The following is a 15341-nucleotide window of genomic DNA, read 5'->3' on the forward strand; positions in this document are numbered from 1 at the left end:
TTATGCAGAAATTGTGAGCAGATTCTAGAGTTCATGAACTCTGTCCCCAGAGTGATAGGCTGCCCAGAGGACTTTCCACATTGGCATAATCTGTAAGTCAGACAGCATGCTCTGGAGATAGCAGGCAACCTGACCCTCTAAGAGTGAAGGGCTAGAAAGTAATACATGGATTTGAAATATGAGCATCTTGGACTGGACTCTAGGTTTTCTAATGTGCTCCTCTGTGGAAAACTGAAACCAGAAGTGTTCAGCAATTCAACCAAAGCCCTATAGAAGGAATATGGAAACCTGGGCTTCGGATAGCAAATAGGCTGTCTTGCCTTGGTGCTGGCTCTAATTGGGTCCTATTTTCCCCTGGTACTGTGTTCTCACCCACCACAAACTGAGTAAGTTGGCAATGAGAGCAACAATTGAAAGTGATTCCATTGCAGCTAGCTGTGATGTGCTCAGGAAGGTGGATAAGAAGGGAATGTCAAAAAGAGAGCTGACCCCTTTTCTGTCCCTTGATCCTTGCCAGCTCTTCAGTGATGTGGCGTATAAAGCCCGCAATCGCGAGGATCTGATTGCAGGAATTGATGAGTTTTTGGATGAGGTCATTGTTCTTCCCCCTGGAGAATGGGACCCAAATATCCGAATTGAGCCACCCAAGAAAGTGACCTCCGTTGACAAAAGGTGTGTATATGAGTGGAAGGGATGGAGATGGGGAGATGAGGGAAAGCAATTTTGTTGGTATCATTTTGTTTCTCTTTGTAAAAAATCAGAAATAAATATGGCTAAATGTGAACATTTGTAAAATTGGGGTGACCTCTGTGTGGGCATTGTTAGAGCACTTTCTGCATTTTCCCATCTTTTGAGATATTTATTGAAGACGTAAAGATGTTCCAGGGACAGTCCTGAAGGGCTGGGACTCTCCTAGCATTGGGAACCCCACTCGTTCCCATCCCTCTTCTCTTCCAGGAAATCTGTGTTCTCCCTGGCTGACGTAGGCCAAATGAATGGCTCCGTGGGAGGAGGTGGTGGCTCAGCTGGAGGAGGAGGCGGTGGTGGCGGTGCTGGTGGCGGTGGCAGTGGTGCAGGAGGCAGCGGGGATGATGGAGAGATGCCAGCTGTGCACGAAATTGGGGAGGAGCTTATCTGGACAGGAAGGTGCCCACCCCAGGCCTGAGAGAGACCCTGCTGTGCTTTCAACTTCTCTCCTTCCCACCACTTTTCCTTTCCCACCACTGGGTACAGCACCAACATGGGGCCTTAGAACAGACCAGTCTTTTTCTTTTTCTTTTTCTTACTCTTTTTCTTTCTGAGCCCTCCAAGCCCCTCTTGGATCCTGAGGAGGGTTGCCAGAGCGGGGAATAGGAAATCTGACCCAGGAGTGGAGGAACCCAAACTTTTCACTAGACATCCTTTGGTACCTGTATTTATTTCCTAGAGCTGCCAAAACAGAGCACCACAAACTAGGTCGTACAAAACAACAGGTTATTTGCCCACAGTTCTGGAGGTCAGAGATTCAAAATCAAGATGTAGGCAGGGCCATGTTCCATTTGAGACTCTGGGTAGAATCCTTCCTTGCCTGCTCCTAGTTTCTGGTGGTAGCCTACAATCTTCATCATTCCTTAGCCTGCAGCTGTGTCTCTTCAGTTTCTGTCTGTGTCATCATGGGCCTTCTTCTCCGGGTAGGTCTGTCTCCATGTAGCAATGCCCCTTTCTTTTTTCTTTTTTATAAGGACACCCATCTTATTGGATCATAACACACCCTAATGACTTCATTATAAACTTGATCAAATCTGCAAAGACCCTGTGTCCAAATAAAGTCATAAGCCCTGGGGGTCAGGGCTTTAATATATCTTTTTAAATATATTTTTGATATATTTTTTGATAAATTCTCCTAACCTGGGTTCTTTGCCAGCTCTTAGTGTCTCTCAGGTTAATCTAGGCTTAAGAAAGGACTTTGAGAACAAAGTCATGCTTTATATACCCTTGGCTCTATACCAGTGATTTTCAACTGAAAACAACTTTTCCCTTCTTTAATCTTCACCCCACCCTCACTGGCTCCTGCTACTCTCTCTACCTTTTGGCTCAGGGAATTTGGCTGCAGACAAAATGTCTTTTCATTTGTCATAACTGGAGAGGAAAAGCTACTGGCATCTAATGTGTAGAGGCCAGGGACACTGTTAAATACCCTACAATACAAAGAATAGAATCATTCCAATAAAGGATTATTCAGTCCAAAATGTTAATAGTACTGAGGCTGAGAAACCCTGCTATAATAAGTGCTGGTTTAGGAGCTCTGTGGAATAGCATGCTCAATAAAAACTGTCTCCAAACCTAAATTTCCCACTCAATTGCTCCAGGGAGCAAAGAAACCAGTTATCAAGGTTTGAATGTACCCTCAATGAGTTCACATTATAACCTGGGATATCTCCATCTTCTATAGTTGGCCATACCTATATTTACCATGCACAGGGGCCCTGTAGATAGTAGGGGTGTGAGGATCACCACCATCTGAGGATCCCAGAATGTTCATTCCTATGGGATAGTCTCATCAGAACCTTCCTCCCTAAAACAAGTTATGTCCACCCTTCTCAGGGTGAATGGTGCTGACTACAAATTTTGGATCCTACAAGAATTCTCTGGTTCCAAATGTGCTGGTGAAAAGATTCTTGTCCCTAGCCATCCCCGGTCAAATTCCCTTCCTCACCCCAGATTCTGCAGGACCCTAAAAATAGCCCTGCCCCTGCACTGGTGTTTGTGGTAAGAAAGCTACCCCTGGGCCTGTCTCAAACAGGTTCTTTGGTGGACTGTGTCTGGATATCAAGAGGAAGTTGCCTTGGTTCCCAAGTGACTTCTATGATGGCTTCCACATTCAGTCCATCTCTGCCATCCTATTCATCTACCTCGGCTGTATCACCAACGCAATCACCTTTGGTGGGCTTCTGGGAGATGCCACCGACAACTATCAGGTGAGTGTGAACCTGAGAGAAATTGTAAGAAAAATCCGCTGCCACATGGTGGCAGGTTTCAGTCACTGTCTAGGTTTATGCCATTCTTTTTTATAACCCTTTTCCCTTTCAAAAGAAAGAAGGAAGGAAGGAAGGAAGGAAGGAAGGAAGGAAGGGAGGGAGGGAGGGAGGGAGAGAAGGAAGGAGAGAGGGAGGGAGGGAAGGGAAGGAAATTAAATTAATAATTATTAAAGACCAAATTTAAGGATGATATAAATATGCCAACATTTAAAGGGGAATCATTTACTTTGTTATTTGGCACTTTACCCCCTGATAATTGAACTAACTTAATCAACACAATTAGTTGAGTTGTTAATTGTGAACTTCTCCCCACTTTTTTTTTTTTACACCAACTTTGGTTTCTTAGCTTGGAGTTAAGACATTTATAGAAGGATGGTAAGTTGTTACCATGACAATAAGGCAGACCTCCCTGGGGAAAATAGCTCAGCAGAGACATCCTCCTTCCTCTCCAGTGAACACCTTATGGGGATAGAGTCATTGGGAAGCTCAGGGCTCCAAGGAAAGGGCTCATTTCCCCAGGTAGGTCAGATGAATGCCTATTGCCAGCCCTTATCTCTCCCCTGAGTTTCAAGTTCGGTGTCCAGCTACCTCCCAAGCATATCCTTATGACTACCCCTTGAGATCCCCCAGTTCACACAGATAGCATTGCGTCCATTATCTTCTCTCCTGACCTGCTATGCATAAGCCTTTCCCAGTATAACAAGTGACACCATGACCCAGCCAGTTGTGTCACGCCAGAAACTAGTCATCACCCTTAACTCCTAAATCCCGGCTTCCCCTGGTGGCCCTTATGGCATGGCTCTACTTGCCTCTTAAGCCTCAGCTCCTGCCATTCTTTCTCAGAATTCCTGATCTACTCATACATTCTATAATCTGTTTTCCATCAATCCTGATCATCTTTAAGTTCTTCAAAGACATGCTTCCTTTCAGCTCCAGCTTTGAATACACTGTTCCCTTTTTGGGGACACTCATTCTCTTTACTCCAGTTAACCCTGTTCTCTTGAACAATCCCTGTTCATGTTTTGGGTCTTGGCTTCTACATATCTACATCTAGGGTGGCCTTTCCGACTACCTTTTCTCTCTTACTGTATACTCCTATGACACCCAGAACCCATCCCACCTTATTGCACTCCTTGACAGGAGTTCTCAATGGGGACAATTTTGACCTAGGAGACATTTGGAAATATTCAGAGATAGATTTGATTATGACAACTGGGAGGAATGGCTACTGGCTTCTAGTGGGTAGAGGCCAGGGAGACTGCTAGACATCCTATAATACAAAGGACAGACCCCATCACGGAGAATTAGCCTGGAATACCAATAGTGTTGAGGTTGAAAACCCCTGATATATGGAAATCGGTTCCTTATCTATATCCCACTAGATTCAATATGGGTTATCTTATTCACTGATGGGTCTCCAACACCTAGCACAATGCCTGGTACCTAGTAGGCACTTAATGGGTTTTGAAAGAATGAATGGTCTTAATTCTAAAGATATCAAATAGATGTTTGAATGAATGAATGATTAGATGGATGAATGGGCTGTCCTCTGTGAGTAGAATGAACACAATACAAGCATATCCATGGTTTTCTAGGACCTGGGGTGCCAAAAGCAAGTCACAAAGGACCTTCATCCAAATTGAACTAGGGTAACACTGGGCATGGTGGCAAATTGTGGGAGATGGGAAGCAAAATTTGGGGAGAAGAGAGAACATATTTTGTTTGGCCAGAACAAAATATGAACAAAAGCTCTTGGAGAGATAGCTGGGTTGCAACCTGTATGTGGAAGCCCCTTCTGCTACCTCTGCTAAGCTTCACACTTCTCATGCCCCCAGGGAGTGATGGAGAGCTTCCTGGGCACTGCCATGGCCGGCTCCTTGTTCTGCCTCTTCTCGGGACAGCCTCTCATCATCCTCAGCAGCACAGGGCCCATCCTTATCTTTGAGAAGCTCCTCTTCGACTTCAGCAAGTAGGTGTCCTTTTGGTGATGCCCCATGCCATCTCTTGCCCATAGGGCTGTTAGCCAAGGCCAAGACACAGGAATAGACAGGGCCTAGGAAGTGCCAAAGTCACCTTTAAACAAGGGAGAGACTGTCGGGTGGATCCTCCTGGCTTCTGCCAGCTACCTGCCTTTAAGATGACTATTTTAGTGTGTATTAGCACAGCCCACAGGGAGCAATCCAGGCAAGACAAGGGAAGAAGACTCATACCATGCTGTTCACTTGAAAGTCAGTGTAGTGTTTGAAAGTCTTGGGCTGGAGGTCAGTTGTGTCACACCAGAAACTAGGCATCACCCTTAACTCCTAAATCCCGGCTTCCCCTGGTGGCCCTTATGGCATGGCTCATGCACCCAGACTCAGGCAACTCCCATCACTCCAGGCTCTGCTGCCTCATCTACACCCCAAGGGTTTGACTTAACTATGCCTAAGGCCTGCTCCAGCCCTATTCATCTGAAATTTCCTGTTTTTCATTCATGCTGGGTGTCTGTGACCAACTATGTGAGCACTGAGTGCCTCAGCACCTTCCTGCATACCTCCTGCATGAGATCTTTTCCTAGACTTCTCAAAGATCAGGCAACCCCAACCAGGAATTGTCCCTGTCCCCAGTACTTTGACTGTCCCTAGGAGGGCACCTGTGCCACAGGAGGGGGAAATGAGCTGCTCAGGGTGGGTCTGGGAAACCAAGCACAGGAATCCTGGACTGGAGGACCGCCCCCCACTTTCCCTCTGCCTTCCAGAGGCAATGGCCTAGACTACATGGAGTTCCGCCTCTGGATTGGCCTACACTCAGCCATCCAGTGCCTTGTCCTGGTGGCCACAGATGCCAGCTTTATCATCAAATATATCACCCGCTTCACCGAGGAGGGCTTCTCCACCCTCATCAGCTTCATCTTCATCTATGATGCCATCAAGAAGATGATCGGTGCCTTCAAGTACTACCCCATCAACAGGGACTTCAAGCCCGACTCCATCACCACCTACAAATGCGAGTGTGTTGCCCCTGACACAGGTGACCGGTAACTCCAGACATGCCCTGCCCACCCCCCCCCCCACATATTCTTCCCTAGAACCACAGCTCTATCAAATGCAGGAAAGCCTGCTTGAGAGGGGCTATTTAGCCTGGCATTCCAAGGGAGCCGCACAGGGTATTGAACCCAGTTTTTGGAAGGAAACCAAGAGAACAGTAGCCTTAATATCAACTCCCAGGGCTGTGATCAGAAGGGTATGGGGGTACCTCAGGAAGGCATAGGCACAGTTTGCCTCAGTGCAGGGTGATGTGGAGGCTACACCTGTCAGCATGCTACCCAAGCCAGAGGTAGATCTTTTGGTGCCTAATGTCCCTCCTCATATATTATATTTTTTTCTATCATTGCATGACACCTTATTCCCAACACAGTGCTGCCAATGTGGTCTCATACTTTATAAGGCGAGAGCACATCAGATGGATGAACATCCCTACAAACAGGAACACCTCCAGTGTGGAGGGCTTGCCAATCATGCCATTAGAAAAACAGTTGGATAACCTGAGGTTATTTAGCTTCTTAGGGATAAGAGAGGTATGAGAGAAGAACTGTCATGCCACAAGGGACACAGGATGTATAACAAATCGAGGAGCTGAAGTTTCAGGGAACCAGATGCTAGCTGACTCTGGGAAAACTGTGCAACATTGGGAGTCGCTATCATGGGAAATATCTGCCAGTTACTTGGACTCTCTGGAAGTCTGTGTGCCAAGAGATCCCCATACTAGGTGGGAGGTTTAATCAACCCACTGGTCAACCTGATAATAAGTATTCAGTGCCATTCCTGTGGAGTTACTTTATGGACCAAAACCTGTCATCTGGAAACTTAGAATTTCTCATAGAATCTCATCTCCTGACCTCCCTCACAGCCATAAGCATGGCCCTGAGAGCATTCAGTGGGGTATACCCAGGGTGCTGCAGAATAGGAATAGGAGATCCACCCCACTTCTCCAAGCAGCACCAGGCTGGACTCACAGAGAGCAAACTGAGGCCCAGAGGCCACCCAAGGTCACACCAAACCTCAGTTTCCCTAGATATAAAAGGGGGGCGTCAATGTTGGCTCTACCAGTTTTGTGGGGCTCTTATGAGGTTTTCAAATCTATACCCAGGTTTGGTTAAAGGAAATAAGTAAATATTTGGGTTTTCAGTCCCTTAATACATTACTATGAGCCAGACAGAGTGATCTCAGCCTCACCTGTGATCCCAGCTATTCAGGAGGCTGAGGCAGGAGGATCACAAATTTGAGGCCAGCCTGGGAAACTTAATGAGACTGTTTCAAAATAAAAGTTTAAAAAGGACTGGGGGTGCAGCTCAATAGTAAAATTCTTGCCTATCTTGATTAAGGCTCTGGGTTCAATCCCCAGTGCTATCAAAAAATACAAACAAATAAGCAAAAAATTCAAAAGCCGTTACTATGTATAAAAAAAAAAGGTGATCACAAGTCAATCAAAAATATTGGTAGCACAATTTTTTAGGGTCTTTGGAACTTTATGGAAGATAAAATGCCTTGTCTTCAAGGAGTGTGGTTTTAATTACACCCCTGCTCCCTGTCACTGCACTGATTTTGTAAAGAAGTCAAGATTTAATTTTTTCTTATATTTTTTCTATCATTAATTTTGAGTTATTCTATTAAAATCCAATGATAGGTAAAGCTACCCTTGGTCCTGAGTCAGGGCACATTGCTTATCCAGAACATTGAAGAGATCCTACCCACTGGCCCTTTTTATTCTGCCCTGGGGCAAACCCTGCCTCTGGGCCAGGTTCCATCTGTGTGCTCTTGTTTACAGCTTGTACATTCCTGACTCTAGATTCATTACACTGAGCACAAATTTCCCACAAACATGACTTTTAGAATCATATTCCTTGATCTCTTTCTATAAACATTCGAAGTTCTGGAGTCATATGAAGACCTTTGGCTATTCTGAAAATCATCTATCCACAGGAGAAACCAAACCTAAAAATGCCCTAGAAACAGAGGATGAAGGAACATACAAAGTAGCATTCAAGGAGCATAATGAAGCCACTTCATTTTCAAATAGGTTCCTCTCTGGTCTTGCCCAGAGGCTTGATGTCACTTCATTCTTTGGGTCATGCTGTTGTCATGTTTCTCAAAGTGTGGTCCCCAGACCCACAGCTTTATCACCATCTGAGAACTTGTCAGAAATGTAAATTCTTGGGCTCTGCCCCAGACCTGCTGAATCAGAAACTGGGGCAGGGTCCAACCATCTATGGATTAACAAACCTTCCAGGTAATTCTGATGCCCTCTCAAGTTTGAGAGCTTCTGCTCTCTTGAACTATTAATTAATACACCGAGCCATTATTAACTACTAACTACAATAAGATTAGGTATTCAGGGGCTGGGCTGTAGTTCAGTGGTAGAGTACTTGCCTCTAATGTCTGAGACACTGGGTTCAACTCTCAGCAATATATATCTACAATTAAAATAATTTTTAAAAAAGATTAGATCTTCAGTTTCTTCACTGAGAATAAAGGAATTAGAACCAGAACAAGTTAGTTCTGATTAGGAGAATATAGAAAGGAAAGTTCTAGATATGTAGGAAACTAGGGAGTGGGGAACTAACTGTGGTTTCTTTCCAGTTCATGAGTCATCTAATTACTAATTGTTCCATATTCTTAGGTTTACTGAAAAGAAAAAAAAAAACAGCTTAACTATGGCATACTCTCATTCTTTGTCACTCTTCCTAAGCGCTTGTTCGGGGGCACTTTCTTTTTATATTTAATTTTGTTTCCATTGTAACTGATTTGTATTCTGTTTATGGATGCTGCAAACACTGATTTGGCTGCTTTCAATCCCAAGTGAGTACCACTTTTTGCACACTAGAATTTTACAATATTTTTGGACCCTTTCTGGAATTTTCCATGTTATGTTTCTTCCATCTTCATCTTGAGTAGCTTTCAGATAAACTCTATAAAGTTCTTGATATAAAATAATTGATAAGCCTAAGGAAGACATCAGGAGGATGTCTGGCCTGAAAACACTGGGTGGTGGAAAATGTTTGACCTCCCCAGGTTTAAGCACTAACAGGGAATTCTCTAGCATGTCAGTGGGTCGCCTAGAGGCAGCTTCTTGGCCAGCTTCTCTGTCCATAATGTTAATTGTGCATCATGTTCTTTTGGTCAACAATGTGAGGAAAGGCAACAGATGTCCTTGATTTCTAATAAGTAACATTTTTGTCAGAACAATCTGAGCAAACCACTGGGTTTATAGAACTCCTAGTAATGTTCTACAAACTGAGCAAGACCGAGTTTGCCAGCAACCCAGTCCAGCTGCCCCAGAAGTGAGCACCTTAGCAGGGCCCTGTAGTCTATCCAACCCTGTGGACAGCTTGTTAGTGGTTGGGAGAAGCTTCAAGATTAAGCTCTTTTCTCTGAGTTCCTAACCAAATGTGGATAGTCAGTCAGCAGGGGCCAAATGGGGCTTGCAGAGCCTCTCAGGCTTTTTGCCAGCAAACTGGCTAGGGTTCCTTGATCTCCCCACACCTGCCACAGGGGAACTGCTTAGTCTGCCTTTGCTTGGAGGAGGAGAGTGAGGCAGGCCTGGCCTTCACTTCCACCCCTGCAGTTCAGGAGGAAGAGAGAGGGCAAGCAGTGGTCCTCCGAAGCCTGCCTTTGTCATGAGTAGCCACCAACCCTGGGGAGCCCCCCACAGGAAGGAGCAAGGGAGGCCCAACAGAGAGAAGGGAGAGTGGAAAAGTCCACATGGAAATGAGAGGAGGCAGATTATGTTTCCTCCAGCTTTCCTCAGGAACTGAAGGGACCCATAGGTGCTCCACTTAAAGGGACACTGAGGCCAGGGAAGGGAAGTGCCCGGCAAGAGACACAGTGGGAACAAATAAAAACAGAACCTTTGGGTTCCTGATTCTTCTTCAGGTCCTACACCGAGGTTATATTTTCCTTGTCTTCTATTAAAGGGGCAGATTAGAGAAGAGACTATCAAAGCCAATAAGTTCAAACAGGCCCAGCTGACCTTAAAAAAAAAAGTACATCTGGAAAGGGGCAGGAGAGAAGGGAAGTGTTGGTGGGGGGCGGGGGTGGCAAAGCTTGCTGTACCGAACTGGGAGGTTTATATGCTCTGAGCCAGCCTGCCTGGGATGGGATCATGGCTCCAAGTATGAGCTCTGTGACCTTGGGCAATAGGCAGGTTAACCTCTCTGGGCCTCAGTTACCTCATCTGTAAAATGGGGATACTTTATGGAGATTTGGGAACTTAAATGAGTATATATATATATGGGTTTGGCATAGTGCAAAGCATGTAGTTAATCCTTTAAAAATGTTAAGTCTAACAGCACACAAATGGGTCCAGTGGCAAGTAGAGATTCACAAGGCACATTATTCACCAACTTGTCTTAGCGTCAGATTCTTTATTTCAGTTTTTTCAAAACCAGCTGTTTATTGTCAGGCAGGAGATGTCCTACAACAGCTGGCCCAGCCTTATGTCTGAGTTCTGGCCCAGGCTCCCTCCCACCAACCCATCCCTAAAGACAGGGGCAAGAGAGGCAAAACAAGGAAGGTGAAGAGGGGCCAGATATGATGAGCTGTCCTCATGATGGGAACCAATTTGGCTCTAAGAAACTGGAGTGAAAGGAGAAAGGGTGGGAGCTTCATGGGGGTTGCAGATTCCCCATCCCAAAGCCTCTGACCTTCCCCATGTCCTTGCTCATCTACAGTGAATACAACTGTGTTCAATGCCTCAGCCTCGCCAGCACCAAACCTCAATGCTTCTCTGGTAAGTCCCCTCCTCTTAGGTCAGAAGGTCAGGTGCTGTTTTGTGGGTGGGGGTAGTGAGAAGAGAGTTGGGAAACTGAGACCAACTCATGGCAACCCAGACTCACAGAGGCCCAGGGGCACCCGCAGAGCTTTGCAAATGTGTACTTTTATTTTAAGATGCTTACGTACTGTAAGCATCCCATCTTAAATCATGCCTCCTTCTATTGCATGCAATGCATAAATATGATATATACCTACAAATGAAGGGGAGGTAGCAGTGAGGATGGTAATAGGGCTGCACACACAACTGGAAACAAAGTTTCCCTTTCATCTTTCTTGATTTTCCTTCCCTTTCTACCTTGGACCACTAGTTCCCACCCAACAATTCTCTAGTCCCAGAAAGTTTAGTAGTGCTCCCCCTCCCTAATGAATCTGACCTGTCCTTTGACCTCCTTTGTCCCTGGGACCTCTAGGTCTGGCCTACCTTTCCCAATAATGAGGGGTGGTGGCCTTCAGGAGCCAATGTCCCAGCCTAAGTGGGTCTAATGGTGGGAAGCTCAAATCCAGGTGAAAGGTAGCCTTCATAGGCCTTGGGAGAGAAGTGGATGCTTTTAGGTTGCTTCTTAAGTTACCCTGCACAGGCAGTTGGTGACTCTGCTCAGACAATTCCAGTTGATAATTTAACCGAAGGTTTTCCAAATCCCAGGTCTTGAGAGAGAAAGAAAAGAATCAGTCAGTGCCTATTTCTCAATTCCTATTGTGTGCAAGATGCTATGTGCACTAAGAAATCAATGTGGGGCTGGGGGTGGAGTTCAGTGGTAGAGCACTTGCCTGACACATGAGAGGCCCTGGCTTCAAATGCCAGCATTGCAAAAAAAAAAAAAAAAAGAGTAAATAAAGAAGACATAAATAAAGTTGGTCCCTGCCTTCCAACTTCCTTTTGATGTGCTTGTGAAGATGCACATGAATAGTTATGGGAGGCAGGGGCTGGGATTGTGGCTCAGCAGTGGAGCGCTTGCCTGGCACGGGCTGGACCCGGCTTTGATCCTCAGCACCACATAAAAAATAAAGGCATTGTGTTGTGTCCATCTACACCTAAAAAATAAATATTAAAAAAAAAGAGTTATGGGAGGCATGAGCAGGGCATGCCATGCATCAAATCTAGGCAAATCTAGGCCATATATGTTCTTCCAACTCTGGTGGCAGGAAAGAAAACTAGCTGAAGAGACCAGAGAAAGCCTCATGGAGAAAGTGGAATGTGTTATAAATATATTTATAGTCCATGGAAACATATTCATATCCATGTATCTGCAAAAAAATTTAGAAATTAATAAGCCCATATGATTTTTATAAAAAGACAAAGTGGAATGTTTAAGGTTGGGAGAAGGTTGATTCAGTAGAGAGAAGAACATTCCAGGCAAAGGGAACATCAAAGACAGAGGGTCAAGGAAGAAAAGCACAAAACCTGTGCAGGAAACAACGAGTGGACTAGTTCAGCTAATATGAGAATGGAAGATTGGCTGGGGAAATCTCAAGAGGCAAACTGGAAAAGAAAACTGGGACAGACCTGTGGGGCAGTAGAGGAACAATATTTGCAGGGAGCATTTTAAATTATACGTGGTGATTGAGAGATATGGCTGACATTCAGTAGATGGGGTCCCAAAATGCAAGACAGCATGGGACAGTCCCACACCAGACCTCCTCACTTACGTGTCATTAGCAAATCTTGAGGTTGAGGCAGGAGGATCGTAAGTTTGAGGCCATTGTGGAAAATGTAGTGAGATCCCGTCTCAAAAAATAAAAAGGGCCGGGAGTATGGCTCACACATACCACATACACACACACAAAAAATAAAGTGGATTAAAGCAATAGAAGCAGCAATTATAATTCTCATAATTCTGTGGGATGACTGGCTAGTTCACTGATTTCACCTGAACTCAGTTTTGTGGTCTTTCAAGCTGGCAAGCCTGGTAGGGACTTGTCACAGGTGGAACCGAATGGCTCTACCTGTCTCTCCATGTGGTTTTCTCAGTCTTGAGTTTGTCACAGCATTTTGTTATCAGGTTTCCAGGAGTATGAAGGCAGAACCTGCAGGCTCCTTTCATTGCCTCCAAGTCACTTCCTCCCTCACTCTGTTGGTCTAAGCAGGTCAAAGACCAGCCCATATTCAAAGGAGTGAGAAAACAGACTTCCCCTTTGATAGGAGGACCATCAATGCCACACCGTGCATGAGTGTGGATGAAGGAAGGCATGATTCATTAGGGACCTTATTGTAATGCTCTATTACACTTGTCTTAATACAAACGTCCCTTATAGCTAGTTGTAAGCATCTGTTTACTTCATTATGTAAGGTTTCTAAATATTTACACATTAACTTTTTAGTTTTTGTTTTTAGGTTTTGTTTTGTTTGTGGTGCTGGGGATTGAACTCAGGGCCTTATGCATGCAAGGTAAGCACTCTACCAACTGAGCTGTATCCCGAGCCCTTACACATTAACTTTTAAAAATGTGTATTAAATTGGGGCTGTGGCTCAGCCGTAGCACATTTGCCTGGCATGTGTAAGTACTGGGTCCTATCTTCAGCACCACATATAAACAAATAAATAAAATAAAGATCTAACAACAATTTTTAAAATATATTAAATTGTATTATATTTATATAATACATTTTCTTCCTTCTTTTACTACTCTTAGGAATACATAAATACAGATATTCTTCAGTATTCACAGAGGTTTAACTCCAGGATCACCCAAAGATATCAAAATCTATAGATGCTGGGGCTGGGTTTGTGGCTCAGTGGTAGAGTGCTTGCCTAGCATGTGTGAGGTGCTGGGTTCAATCCTCAGCACCACATATAAATAAATAAAATAAAGTCCATTGACAACTAAGAAAATATTTTTAAAAATCCATAGATGCTCAAATGCTTTATATAAAATGGTATAATATTTATATGCCCATCTCCTGGATATTTTAAATCATCTTTAGATAACTTATAATACCTAATACAATGTAAATGCTATGGAAATGGTTGTTATATTGTATCATTTAGGTGGTAATAGTAGTCTGTACATGTTTAGTACAGATGTAATTTTTTAAAAAATATTTTTGATTCACAGTTGGTTGAATTCAAAGAAGAAAAACCCGTGGATACAAAGTATATAACATTTATATTTATATATAAAATTGCGTTGTTTTGCATGCCCTGAATTTTAGGATCTGGGACACAAATAGCTGAAATGACCTAAGAATGGACTGACAAAGGAGTGACAGAAGGGAAGGAGAGGAGAGAATAGTGTGAGATGTCAATAGACCCATGGTTGGTGGACAGCAACAGAAGTCCAGCCTACTGAAGGGGAGGGCATTCCCACCACTGCTGCGTAGTTTCTCATTGCTAGCAAAGATATAGGGTGCACCCCAGAACACAATGAAAAGGCAAGTGTCAGCTTCCAATCCTCCCAGGGAGCTGCCTGCTTATGACTCCTTGAACAGTTTTGTCCCCTGGAACACCATTCTGTTACTGAAGGCATCATGGTGGTGGGTGTGTGGGCTGCCTGGGACAGCAAGGGGAAGGACACGGCCAACCCGCCAGGAAGGTTCTGACCCTTTCTCTCTTATGTTTGGTCTCCAAGTACGATCCCCTTAACCTCACAGCACTGGACTGGTCCCTGCTGAGCAAGAAGGAGTGTCTGAGCTATGGTGGGCGCCTACTTGGGAACTCCTGCCAGTTCATTCCAGACCTGGCACTTATGTCCTTCATTCTTTTCTTTGGGACTTACTCCATGACCTTGACTTTGAAGAAATTCAAATTCAGCCGCTATTTTCCTACCAAGGTAAGTGCACCATGCAGTTAGGAAGAACCTATAGTCAAACAACTATTGAGAAAAATGTCATCAACTGGGCTGGTGATGCCTGCCTGTAATCTCAGTGGCTCAGGAAGCTGAGGCAGGAGGATCCTGAGTTCAAAGCCAGCCTCAGCAAAAGCAAGGCACTAAGCAACTTAGTGAGATCCTGTCTCTAAATGAAATACAAAATAGGACTGGGGATGTGGCTCTGTGGTTAAGTGCCCCTGAGTTCAATCCTTGGTACCCTCTGAAAAAAGGGCCACCTTGTGGGCACTTTTTCAAGTTAAAGCACATACTTCGGAGTCAGGGAGAATTGCAATCTCTTGTTGATAAGCCCTTTGGCAACAAATATTCCATATTTTCAGACTTTTACCTTTAGTCTTCCTGTGCAATAATAACTTGTGTTTTTTTAAAATTTTTCAGTGCACCGACGACTAATGAAATTGAAAATCTTGTCATGTTTTTATTGACCATAAGGCCATTTGACTTTCTTCTTGGAAGTCTCTGTTTAAATCCTCTTGCACAGTTTTTATTGGGTTGTTCTTTACTTTCTGATGTGCAAAAGTTCTTTTTATATTCTGAATACAAATACTTTCATGATGGTGTGTGTTGTGATATCTTTTCCCACTCTGTGACTGACCTTTTTATTTTTTTTAATACATTTTTTTAAGTTGTAGATGGACACACTACCTTTACTTTATTTGTTTATGTGGTGCTGAGGATTTAACCCAGGG

At 44.3% G+C, this 15341-nt stretch overlaps 1 protein-coding gene across 3 annotated transcripts in view; it reads left to right on the forward strand.

Moving 5' to 3' along the window:
- SLC4A5 (solute carrier family 4 member 5) overlaps window positions 1-15341 on the forward strand; it is a 128162-nt gene that overhangs the window by 88657 nt on the left and 24164 nt on the right. For all 3 annotated transcript variants that reach the window (XM_081264446.1, XM_081264444.1, XM_081264445.1), the window contains 7 exons: window positions 518-672; window positions 958-1146; window positions 2783-2957; window positions 4853-4986; window positions 5755-6026; window positions 10726-10784; window positions 14395-14595. In XM_081264446.1, the coding sequence (XP_081120572.1) occupies window positions 518-672; window positions 958-1146; window positions 2783-2957; window positions 4853-4986; window positions 5755-6026; window positions 10726-10784; window positions 14395-14595 (1185 nt within the window). The remainder of the gene's footprint in view (window positions 1-517; window positions 673-957; window positions 1147-2782; window positions 2958-4852; window positions 4987-5754; window positions 6027-10725; window positions 10785-14394; window positions 14596-15341) is intronic.

The sequence above is a fragment of the Spermophilus citellus genome, assembly GCF_964194105.1.
Source record: "Spermophilus citellus genome assembly, chromosome: 13".
Taxonomy (NCBI): domain Eukaryota; kingdom Metazoa; phylum Chordata; class Mammalia; order Rodentia; family Sciuridae; genus Spermophilus; species Spermophilus citellus.